This window comes from Lytechinus variegatus, chromosome 11, assembly GCF_018143015.1.
Source record: "Lytechinus variegatus isolate NC3 chromosome 11, Lvar_3.0, whole genome shotgun sequence".
In the NCBI taxonomy this organism is placed as follows: Eukaryota; Metazoa; Echinodermata; class Echinoidea; order Temnopleuroida; family Toxopneustidae; genus Lytechinus; species Lytechinus variegatus.
In genome coordinates, this window is record NC_054750.1 from 17,887,279 (window position 1) to 17,900,611 (window position 13,333).

Here is a 13,333-nt window from a genome sequence, read left to right on the forward strand (position 1 = left end):
TTTATTGGTAAAGCAAAAAAAATTTGCAGGGAAATTTTGAAAAAATCACCTTGCACCAATCATGTTTGTGCGACCTTTTTTTAGTTTTATTTCTTGATTTATTTATTTTATGTTATTTACTAAAAAATAATTCATTATCATTGTCATCATTACTGCTGTGTTTTGGGGGAAATATTAGAAACATTTTACCCAGAAACTGGCAAGTGAAAGAATGAAGAATACAAAATAATGCTGATGAGCAATCCTTCTTTAAGGGGAAGTTCACCCTGAAGAAAACTTTGTTGTAAAAATAGCAGAAAAAATAGTCAAAAATATTGGTGAAAGTTTGAGGAAAATCCGTTAAAGAATAAGAAAGTTATTAGAGTTCAAAATTTTGGATTTGTGACGTCATAAACGAGTAGCTGCCCCATGTGTTATGTAATATAAATGTATGAATTTCAAAATTTGTATGGTTCCTGATGACTTAATTTTGTTTTCTTTTCATGATCAGGTGTGAAATGATTTGTCTATTGATATACAAAAGTTCCAGTGAAAACCATTTTCAATTTTCAGAGAAAATGACATTTCATTGATTTTTTACCATTCGCTATGTAGGAATACTGCTTGCATATGACGTCACAAATCAAATAATTGAAATTCTAATAACTTTTTAATTATTTGATGAATTTTTCTCAAACCTTCGGCAATATTTTTCATTATTTTCTCTGCTATTCTTACAATAAACTTTTTGTCAGGGTGAACTTCCCCTTTAAACTTGGTCATTTTCATCACCATCATCATCAGCATCATCATGATAATGATGATCATGATCATCATCAGCACCACCAACACCACCATCATTATCATCATCATCACCATCGTCATGATCGTCACCATCATCACCATCATCATCATCACCATCGTCATGATCGTCACCATCATCACCATCATCATCACCATCGTCATGATCGTCACCATCACAATCATCATCATCATCATCATCATCACAGACACCACTACCACCATCATCATCATCACCATAACCACCGACACCACTACCACCACCACCATCATCATCACCACTTTCGTTTGTTATAACCATTATCATCATCGCCACCATCACTATCAACATTGACATCGTCACAGACACCACCACCACTAAATTATCATCATGATCATTATCAAATACCATAATCATGGCAATGATGTCATAAACTTCATAATCCACCATCTTTATGCAGTTTTATCAAAGTTGTGCCACAACACATCTGCCTCTCAAACATACTAATAATTACTATTGGAAGTTATATCCAACCCTACCACTGAAAGCCTATAGCTCCACTGTTAAAAGCAAGAAGCACAAAGACGAGTCAGATATATTAAATATTTCAATATTTTTATTCCGATATTTTCTCTCCTTTCTCTCTCTCTCTTTTTTTTACAGAATCTATCTTTATTTGGGTATATGTACAAATAATTTCTTACAAAAATATAAGTAATGCATGTCTCATAATACTGTCCATATCATCTAAATCTCATACAATTGGCACTTACACTTTTGTTTTGAAGTTGAGATATTTCTGAACTAAATTTGCGGTAATCGTCACGCCTAAACTTCGGAGCAACCCTCAAAAGAAAGTATAATCTAAGCAAGAGAAAATGACTATTTTTTCATTCAGATATCCTAACACGGAGATCTCCATGCATAACGAATATGCACTCACAGTTAATCATACCGACGGGGATATTGGTAAAAATAACCTTCACAAAAATATCTCAACCATTGAAATCCAAAGACAACATAATAAATCAACTTGAACGTTTATGTCTGAGCCCCGTGCTCTCAAAGTAACTTTCCTTTTAAGCCAATCCAAATCATGGAAAGTTTTAAATGGATTCTTGGAAGATTTTCATACCAAAAAAAATCTGTTCAGTTCAAGATTGCTAGCAAAACAAATTCTCTGACAATGTCAGATATTTGGCCGAATATGTATTGAGATAAAGTCGATGCCAGAAGAATACAACAGGACCAACTTATGAAATGAATAATGTATACTTGCTAATCACTGAAAACCCTGTTTATACACTTTTAATAAACCCCTTGGGGAAGATACCCGTGGTTCTCTGTTCTAAACCCACAAAGAGGTAACATGAACAGGTCAACTAAGACCTGGAGCTCTTGTTACATTTCAGTCACTTGACCACTGAAAATTGTCAGTACACTGCCATGATAATCCAATATATCTATGAAGTTTCAAGAGACAAATAATTACCTTGTAGATTTAGAAATATCATTTGCTTAATAAATTTCACAGAATTACATTTTATCTGCTATATTTCAAGAGATGCCATTTTCATCTGTAAAAAAAATCAGGAGATAAAGTTTAATCTGGCAAATTCAAAACTAAATACCTTATCTGTTAAATGTATCAAGGTATAATAACAAAAATATAAATTTATTTGATAAAAAAATTAAACTTTATCTGTTAAACTTCAAAGATATATTTGAATTTGTTGAATACAAGTACTACTAAAAGGTATAAATATTTTTTTTAAGATTGGAGATTATATAGTTTCCTGTCAATTTATCGGATTTAGTTATATGTCTCTTTAATTTTCCAGAAATAACATATAAAATGCATAAATCTGTCAAATTCCAAATATCATTTAACAATCAAAATATCCAGAGATAGTCATTTGTCAAGGATAATATTTCACCTATCAAAGCATGAGAGCTATCAAGTGATAATGATTTAGCTGTAAATTTTCAAGGGTACTAAATTCATAGTGGGAAAAAATGTAATATTGGTTTGAGGTGCATAGGTATATATCCTCAGAATTAATAAATGGAAAGAAAAAAATACATAACATACAGAGTATAATTTCATTTTCAGATAGAAAAAGAGTAAGTCCCTGAATAATGTTCAACTAAAGAGTTCATTTGGCAACTATTTGTTTTATTTTAGACACATTCCTTTCCGACCATAGCACCATGAATATAAAGGGAGTCTAAATGACATCACTGCATTTACATTAATTTGTAGAAATGGATGACAAAACATAGCATATTATTATACTTCCATGAATACACTGCATGCACAAACAGGTAAGTGAGAAAGAGAAGATGTGCTTTAATGCTGATATTGATTGACAACGGTAAACAATGTGTTTCAAAATTGAGAAGAGGTATTGATATTTGGCCAGGATTATAGAGTATTTGTGGTGGTGTTAAGTAGAGAAACTAACTTCATAATGTATACGAGATAAATTGTTTATATATAACCAAGAAAGAATAAGACCTGTCCAGATATGTCAATGTCTTGACACAAAATTTTGAATGAATATCCTCTAGAAAAAAAACATTTTCATGAAAACTCAGCATGTGACATTAAAATATGACAGAAGAATTGTCTTCATTTTCAAAGCTTATCTGAGATATGTCCATATGATAACAAGGATAATAATAACTGGATTCATAAAACGCCAATTCAAGGATACAATGGACAGCTGGATCTGTATCGTTGAGTCAGTAAAATACCAGGATTGGTACAACACGCTAGCTATTATTATCGCATACATTCGTAATTTCGAAGCTTCGTTATTCCGAAGGTTCGTTATTCTGAAGGTTCGTAAGTCCGAAAAAATATGAGGTTCGTAATTCTGAAGGTTCATTAGTCCAAAAACAAGTGATGTTCGGAATTCGGAAGGTTCGTTAATCTGAAAACGAAATGAGGTTCATAATTCTGAAGGTTCGTTAGTCCGAAAAGGTAATGATTAACGAACCTTATTTCGTTTTCGGACTTAAGAACCTTCGGAACAACGAACTTTATTTCGTTTTCGGATTAACGAACCTTCAGAACAACAAATCTTATTTCGTTTTTGGACTAACGAACCTTCAGAACATCAAACCTTATTTCGTTTTCGGATTATCGAACCTTCGGAATAACGCCTCAAATGTTCGGATTAACGAACATCGAGGTATAGACAATTTACGTGTTTCAGAATTACGAACCTTCGGAATTACGAAGTGTAACCATTATTATTAGTATTATTTTTACCCGGGCTTGAGCTTGAGCTGCTGCTTCCCAACTCAATGCATTGATAATATCAATCCTGTAAGGTACCCATTCACCTCTCCTGGGTTGAGTGCAGCACAATATGGATAATTTTCCATATGGGATATACAACTTAGAAAATGCCAATTACATCACAGCTAAAAAACAAATTAGACTTATCAATCGGCAAAAATTATCAAACCAGAAAAAATAACAATAATGCCTATGAGTTTAAGTGTACAATTTAGCACAGTTTAATAGGTTGGCGATGTGTGGAATTTAGCACATGATAAACACAAAGTAAAGTTGTTTCTTCTTGTACTGTTCTCTAAATTAATGTCATCTTAGTCCCATGTCAAAGTTGTCTTCATGCATAAACATTTTTTTAAATAACTAAATGATAAGCAATACTGCCTTGTGCATCGTTGCAATCATCAGTGCTGTTTTATATACAGTGTTGCAATAAATAGTACTCTTACATACATTGGGCACAGTTTAAAGAACAATATTCTGCTTAGAGCCAAGAGGGCATTAGTACTGTGTAATAGTACATACTAATGCCCTTCTTGTTCTCAAATAAAATCTTGTTCAGACAAGAACAGACAGGAGATGTGTTTCTTGCCATGTGGATGCAAAAATCAATGGAGTCAACAAATTTGTTAGAAAGATATCACAAAATATGAAGTCTCATGGGTTTGTTTTCTCAACTTGGACAAATAGTAATGACAATGTGTATAGTGCCTGTTTATCAACCAAGAGAGCTAGAGAGAGAATACAATTTTCATAGTGTCCAGGATAACCTTTTCTTTGCTCCTTAAACTGGCAGTAATCAATACTTTTCTATTAATTTTGATGTGTTTAAGAAATAATAAATATGGATAAAACAATCATAATGAATGAAAAAAGGTATAATTATAATGATAAGTTACCTATTTGAGTTCTAAACATTTTAACTTTCATCGCATTGCCAATTTAGAGAGTATATGATTAGTTTTAGAAAATAGGTTTCATTCAGGAACGGCACTACGTGCTATATGATACACTGTGTAAACAGAGCAGTAAACGTTATTGAGCTTTGTCTGAACAAGACTTTAAGATAACAAAATTTGTTTTAGCAGCAGAAGCTATTTCTGGGAAAAATGGTATTTTAACACATAACTACATTGATGAGAAGATGCATGCTACATTTAACTTTTCATGAAACAGACCCCAGGCTTCATAAATGAACATACAATTTAAAAAATCACATCATTCTTGCACCATAGCATAATCAAATACAACTCATAGAGCCGTACTTTAGCGAAAAAATATAAATATATATATGTATGATTCTTAATATATCCCTTAGTAATATATATATCTCTCTATCTATTATCCCCTGACAATAGCCAAGTTACCAATGCACGTATCATTTCTTTAGTGGCAGAAGGACGTTCTGTATTCTAGAATGTTCTTTTGACATTTGGCAGATGAATGATATGGGAGTGTTTCATGAAATAGTTATTTCTTCTAGCAAATTGCCAATTTCAGTAATTTCAGTAGCTTTTAACAAAAGCCAGTGAAACTAACTTTGCGTTTCATGAAATACTCCCAGTTGTGAACATTGCATATCCAAATTTATCTATTAGGGGCAAAAGGCATTAAGTCTAATTGAGGATTTATAACCTATTGGTTCTGAAGCAGAACTAGAATACACCATACACTTGGACACCATGGTTTAACACTATCTATCTACTCGACTTAAAATATACAATACTATGTGTAATGCAAGTGAGAGGTAGAGAATAGAAGAGACGGACTGTCTGCTGCCCCCACTGCCCGCTGAGACGCTGGGGAGGTTGTGGGCTGCGTATATTTGCGTTGGCCTCGCCGTGACGCGACTGTCATCTTTTTGAGGACTTCTACTTGATGGGACTTCACTGGATGATAGAGAAGGAGAAAGAAAAATGAAATAGATGTGAAAAAAAATGCATCGTAATAACTTGAAGTAATAAATTTTGTACTTAAATGTTGTCTCAGTTCACTACTTAAGCCAATAACATTACTTTTTCTATTCTTTTCTGATTTTGAAAATTTATTTTAAATCCTCACTGATTATTATCTAATTTCCCAGAATAACAACTTCAATTACAGTTTAAGAGGCAGATCTAAACTCAACCACTGAGCCACCATACCTGTGACAATTATAAGCTTTAGTTACAATAATTTTTTATAAAAGCTGCCCTGAGGAATTACTAGAGAGCATTTCCATAATTCTAAAGAAATGCTAAAGTAATTCTTTACCTTATCCTCTCTAAAGGAATCCAAAGTTCATTGAACTGTCTATTATTTTCCGCCCTAACCGGAACAGGTACTGAGATGACATGACCAATCTCTGGCTCTCCTAGTCGTTGCCTCTTCTTTTTCCGTCTCCTGTCCCGCTTTCTATGCTTGCGACTGCTGCCCTCACTTGCTTCCTCGCCCTCCCCGTCCACACCGTCCGCTGAACTGTGCGAGCTTTTAGAACTGGAGTAAAATGAAAGAGAATTAAGAAAAGAGAATGAATAAAAAGATATTCCATTGAGGACCATCATTACACGTATATACAATCATGATCACTTTATTTTACTGCCATTGATTTACAAAATAGCCAAATAAACCACACAAGTATAGACATGTGAAAGCAAGATGTAAAAAATTTGAATTAAAAGTTATATATATATATTGCAACATTTAATAGTTATGCAATGAATCCGGAGAAGTGTATAAGAAAACTATTAGAATTACTAATGTTCAGATACTTACAATCATTAAAAGCACAAACCTGTAATAAATTCGGCCAACATGGATACCCCCCACTTACATGCACACATTAAAGACATTTAAGAATCAAATAGTGAATTTTCTTGTCTTGTTTTTTTTCCTCCAAATCATACAAAAGCATGCATAAGAAACAGAAGTCCAATATTTGTAGTCCTCTTGATTTATTCATGAGCATATGTAACCACATTATTCTCTTTGTACAAACAAATTCAGAGGAAAAGGTGGAAGTATCTTGGTTTCTCTGTGGTCTATATCAAACCCCTCATCCTGTTAAGTATCCCCCCACATTCCTCTCCTCAAATTAAAGGGAAAACTTTCTTAGAAAGCTTTCTTGGGAAGCTTTCTTGAGAATATAATAGGATTTCCTGCCCTTGTTCGTGGGTTGATACGTGTAAAACTGGATTTTCATGATTCCATTTGAAATCTTTTGTGAAATTATCAGTTAGAATATAGCCGGTGTTAACTTTTGAGTCTTCACTACACAAGTCCTACCGTGTCTTGCATAAACAACATTCCCAACGAATAGAAATTTAATTACGTTTTAACAGAATGATTCTGCATGATAGCAAAGACAGGATTACATGTTTCAATTCAAGTGGGGAAAACTTTTGGAAATCTTCAGGCACACTATCAGTAAATCATTAATACATTTAAAGACGGGCTAAAATGCAAAGTTTTGGCAAACTGTAATAGTCAATTGTACTTCAACATTTTGCCCATCATCTTTCCATGCTCCTCCCATTGTTAATTATATATATATTTTTAATGATCTGTAAAATATGAATAGTGACTTTTGTGCAATTCATCTATAGGATGTCTTTTTAAAAATTGTGTGTTACATTTAGAACAAATACATAACATATTCTGTGAGATATATCTTAATATTAGTGATTGAGACAAAAAATATCATGCATAACACTTGATTTTAATATATGAACCTGTTTTTAGGGATAACACTAAAAAATAGTTTGGATGTGGGAAAAATATATATATATTTGTATATTCATCTGATTAATGATTCTGCTATAAAAAATGACATTTCTCTTTGCAATCCATCGCCCCCCCCCCCTTAGCCTGGCAGGTAACCTTGTTCTCTTGCTTTTTGATTATTTATTGATGTAAGGCTTCCGGTCCAAATTTTCCAACTGAGTGGCAGTGCTGCTAGCACCAGACATTGGCTTAGAGGTAGCCCCGCGCCTAGCACCAAGCTCGCCAGGGCTTGGCACCACAAACAAAGCCCCGACAATCGGCTGAAAGCAACCGGAGTGAGTAGAACGGATAGATTCTGAATGGGCCTAACCAGGCGCAACTAAACGACGACACAATGAGAGCTTTTAAGTGCAACCATAAAGATGTCGCACCACTCTAAACGCAAAATCGGGACACCAGCATCTGACAAACGAAGCCAAGAAGCTACACGGCTCTAAATACCCCTGCCCTTCCCCCCTCTTTCTTTTCTGAAACAAAATAGAGACCTAAACATTGTCTACTACCATTAAGCTTAAAAGGTGATTGGAATTTATGATAATCCCTTGTATTGTGTGTAAATGGAGAGAAGAGAGATGAATAAAGGGCTGTGGAGATGATACAGCTTTAACTGTAAAAGGTTATTTTAAGAGGTTCCACATCACACAAGAAACAAGATCATTCAACTCCAGCAGCTAGATTTCAAAGTGGTTTGAATTTAAAATGCATTCTGGTTAAAAACATCTTGACAACTAGCAAAGGAATAGGAATCCATACCATTTTATAAACAACAATAATGAGAAAGGACAAAGAAATACTAATGGGGAAAGTGCACAAATGAAGCTTTAGAAAGGATTCTTTTTCGAACATAGCCGAGTTTCAGCTCCAGCGTGTGTTAACTATTATCAATGACCATCCATATATATTTTGAGGAGAATGAAATTTACCCTGATGTAAAGTGGGTTTAAAGAACAAAATAATAAGAGGGAAATATTGATGAAATTGAGGCAAGTACGAAACTCCATTAAAGAATAGCAGAATTTGGAATATTTGAAATTCTGAATTTGTGACCGGGGAAACAAGCATTCAACTTGTGTGTTTGATGTTACATACAGTGCCACCAATGGCCATCAGTACTGGCAGCATAGAAACATGGTTGGCTCACAATGCCCTAACAGAGACCTCAGTCACAACCCTATATTGCCCCATGTTACAACAACGCGCTATTTACATCTTGGATCAACGTTTCACATCACAATCCAAAAGATGTGACTGCCCTGCTGTTAGCGCTAACAACGTTTCTGTGCGGCCGGAACCGAGGCTTTGGATCAACCACTATCATACAGGATAGCATGTCCACGAACAAGAATTAAAAATTTAAGAAATATTTAATTGAATGATGGATCCCAATCGCAGGGAAGAATAAGAATTAATCAGTAGTAGAACTACATCTGAGATCCCCGAAAAACTTAAGCTTTTAAATGAGGTTTGAAATCACTTTGAAATAAAAACATTCTGATTAATGCACTGTGGTAGGCTATACTTTGGTCGACCAATCTCTCATAATTATCACAAATGAGTGACGTCACATGGAGGGGGAAACTTATGTGCGTGTATCATGAAAAACACAAACTAAATAGATTATCTTTTAAGAAAAAGAAATGACCTACCTATTAAGTGGTGTGTCTGTTGGTACATTGAAGACCTCAACGCCTGCTTTCCGTAAGAAGTCAAACACTGTATGATTGCCTAGAAAGTGACCTGGAAAATAGAATTTAAAAGAAGGATTAAAAATAATAATGGCCATTAAATTGTGCAGTCAATAACATGATTTCATTTACTGATGAATGGCTGCAACTACTGGCTTGATTGTAACTAGAAATTTACCATGGTTGTACATATTGTAATGAAAAGGTCTTTGCCAAGTGGCAATAATTATTATGAATGATTCTATTCAAGTTGTGTATAAACCTTAAAATATAAGTAGCACAAGATATCAATAAAAGTATACAATATAAGCATGGTACGTGAATATCATACTCAGAATGCAAATAGCAAACAATCACATTTACACTGCTAGGTAGGGCAAGGTCTTACTCTTCATGTATGGCATATCACAGGTGAATGCTAGAGTCACACATGTATAATATGTCATCAGTCATAATGTAACAGAATGGTTGGTTCAGAGATGATTTTGCCAACGTGAATATAGATATAGCTTAAAGGAGAAAAAGTACCAGATATGTCAATTTATCATAGGATTTTTTGTTAATATACAGGCATATTGGATGTTTTCAAATTTGAAAAAAAAAATCAAGACAAGTTCAAAGTTTAGGATCATCTGCATCGAAATTCAACAACTTGCGGCAGGTCAAACGCTGTTCCAACCGTAATCTCTGCAGTGTGTAAACTGGCCTTCAAGTTCGCCTTAGCCTCGGGGAAGATAATACCTCATGTTTACACCAGCTGTTATATCTTATTTCGTTATCATTTCAAGTGATGATAGCTCCACATTCAAGGGTGTCAAGCCCGAAATGGATATCTCCCAAAGACCACAAAACGAATGCAGATCAGGGAGATCACTGAGATCAAGAAATCTTCACAGAAGAATCCCAGAAACAAGCATTTGTGAAAATATTGATTTGTCCGTTGCTTGTCTAAGGTTATCCCTAAATTGAATGAAAATAACAATTCCTTATTCCATTTTCAACAGATGACATGGCGGAAGACGGACTGACGGGTTCATCCGGGTTGGCAGAACAGATTCTTGAAATATCTTGCGTTCACGATTCCTTCAATGTTCAGTGTGTGCACATCCATCTTGAAGTAGTTCATTATGTTATAAATATTTCATCACAACTATTTTATCAATGCAAAAGATGCATAAACAAGAACGAGTGTTTTCTTCATGGAAGTATGTAAGCTCTGAAAAGTCAGTATCAGAAAAAAAAGATGGGTTAAGGTAGACATTATAAGATGCATTGGGCTTATGTTCTCAGTGTTTATTTGAGGCCACAAAAAAAAAAAACTTGATCATTGATGAGCATGTGTTGTCTGTGGCCTATCTAACCCAAAGGACTTGTCACCCACCCAAGATTTTTTTTATTTTTTCTCCTCTCTCTACACCATCTTTCCATTGCCATTTTTTTCTAATCTATTTGCCTCATTTCCAGTCATGCCCCGTCTCAACAGCACATCCTGAATACCTACGGTTTTTCACCTTCTTTTTAGATGTTCCCTTCAAACTACTCCCTTCAAAACCTATACATCACCCTCCTCTCTCGGTCTTAGCCCATGTGTACCCCCTCCTTTCAGCCACCACTCCCATCCTATTCACAATCTCCCCCCATCCCATCCCAAGCCCCGCCCCTCTCATCCTTACCCCCATCCCTTCCACTCCTGTGACTGGCAACACCCCAGCATGTATCAAATTAAAGTGCAATGAAGGAGACTGGAGTATTTGAACATTCACAATGACCCTAATGGTTGAAATCAATGCTCTATCATGGGGATACTTGACTTGCACATCAAGACAACATGGTATCGATGGGGCTAAAATCTTGCACCTGGAATTATAATTGGTGCCGCGACGGGGGTTGCCTACAGTTCTTCATCTTTGCCAAGTTCAAACTCATGAGTTAACATGGTGGGTGGCAACGGGAGGGCATACAGTGCAGGGAGGAGGACCACTTTGTAACATTGGTTCTGTTAAGGATGTTGGGGGAAAAGCCACTTGGTCTACACCCATTTCGTCTACTTTCAGTTTGGCTTCATCCCGCACCGTCTTAAGACCAACAAAATCTATTGCATTATGTCCAATGACATCTACAACCAGACTGTCTATGACGTAAACATTTAGCCCATTCAGGCCTACTGCTTTTGCCTAATTTCCGATTTTGTCTTATATCCACCTGGTCTAACACCCGAGGTAGAAAATACAAAGTAGATGCTGTGGAAATAAGGCCAACTGGGCATTAGCCTAAATGAGAATTAGACTAAGTGGGTATTAGACCAAGTGGGACATAAGCCAAACAGCAATCAGACCAAATTAGTACATTTGGCATTAGACTATCTGAGATGTAGACCAACTGGTGTTAGACCAAATGCATGTAAATAACCAGGATATTGGGTAAAGCACCCCTACCTTCCATCTTCCAAGAAACATGGTGTCCAACATGCCTCTGCTGTTGTCGAGTGTGGACCCACCAGGCCACTGCTGTGAACCCATTAAAACTACAAATGAACAAATTGCACCAGAATACTGCAGTAACGACTTGACTTTTGATAGGACTAGCGCTAAATGAACATGATTTACAAAGTTGGTGTTTCCTCACAACAGGAAATCAATGCTTCTGGGATTATGATTTTTCATAATCTTTAGAGTGTATACGTCCCTCATTACCAAAGGTTAATTACTTACACAAAACACCAAAGAACAATAAATGCGACGCAATTAAATGCTTGTTTCAAGAAACTTTAGGAGACCTCTCTGCCCTCTGATGAGTAGGTCTTATTGTCCTTGTTTCATATTTCTGATCAAATAATTAAGTTATCAGACATTCACCAATAACTATCCAAATTAAAATGATCATAATTCATCTAAATTAGGAATTGACAAGGTCTGCACTAAAATAAATGCCTATTCATGTACAGAAACTCACAGCTCTTGTAGTACAGTAGAAATATATATATCGTTAAAAGCACTTTACAAATTCATATCTTGAATTATTTTACTATCATTTCTTTGTGGAAATATTTCAAGACCTCTGCATTGTATGGGAGGCTATTTCATTATTTTATTGATTTCTGTTTTCTAAACAAAATGAGGACATCAAGTAATGCCATATCAAATATAATACAGTGGGACATATAAATTGGGATTACAACAACATAAACATTCCTAACTATTTTCTAAACTATATCCTAGTAATTTTCCTCTAGATTTGAACTCGTAATTTTCTTTCTAAAAGTACAAGGTGATGAAAAGAGCCTTGGTCCTTGGCTGGCTTATTATGGGCTATATCACTTTCATGGGTGGATTAACCTGGTTTTATTGGGCAATTTGTGTCACTTTTGTTGTGCATCAGCTAAATTGAGCCCACCCAAAGCAGTCTAATGGCATCCCAAACGGTCCCGCCCCGTTCGCATCATATCAGGGTCCTCTTCATATCTGAAATATAATGCAATCGGTTAAGATTGTTTCTTCGGTGAAAGGTTCTTTTGAAACGATCGGCAATAAAGTTATTATCTTTCCAAGGTCTATTCCCTAATTTCTCTCTTACATATTTTTAGTTAGTACTTCTAGATGGCTAGATTTTGCCTACTTGATTTGGTCTCATCAATATTAATATTCATAATCCAACAATCATTAGCAAACATCAGATGGTCCATTCTACATGTCCCCCCCCCCCCCCCCGATCATCTCCCAATCGAATAAAGCATGTCTTTAGCTTAGGGAAATCTCCCTTGTAACGCCCTCACTGTGACCCCCTCCCTGTTCCATCTCCCCTTTCCCTCCACCCCACCCCATT

At 35.4% G+C, this 13,333-nt stretch overlaps 1 protein-coding gene and 1 long non-coding RNA gene across 2 annotated transcripts in view; one reads left to right on the top strand and one right to left on the bottom strand.

Moving 5' to 3' along the window:
* Positions 1 to 1,360: 1,360 nt before the first annotated feature.
* LOC121424516 lies at positions 1,361 to 4,187 on the top strand. The gene is made up of 2 exons (XR_005971396.1): positions 1,361 to 3,588; positions 4,008 to 4,187. It is a non-coding gene; the product is annotated as an uncharacterized LOC121424516 (long non-coding RNA).
* Positions 4,188 to 5,179: 992 nt separating this feature from the next.
* LOC121424517 (metalloprotease TIKI1-like) overlaps positions 5,180 to 13,333 on the bottom strand; it is a 56,050-nt gene continuing 47,896 nt past the window's right edge. The window contains exons 5-7 of the mRNA XM_041620232.1: positions 9,473 to 9,563; positions 6,318 to 6,539; positions 5,180 to 5,953 (exon numbers count right to left, since the gene is read on the bottom strand). Of these exons, the coding sequence (XP_041476166.1) occupies positions 5,758 to 5,953; positions 6,318 to 6,539; positions 9,473 to 9,563 (509 nt within the window). The 3' untranslated portion in view covers positions 5,180 to 5,757. The remainder of the gene's footprint in view (positions 5,954 to 6,317; positions 6,540 to 9,472; positions 9,564 to 13,333) is intronic.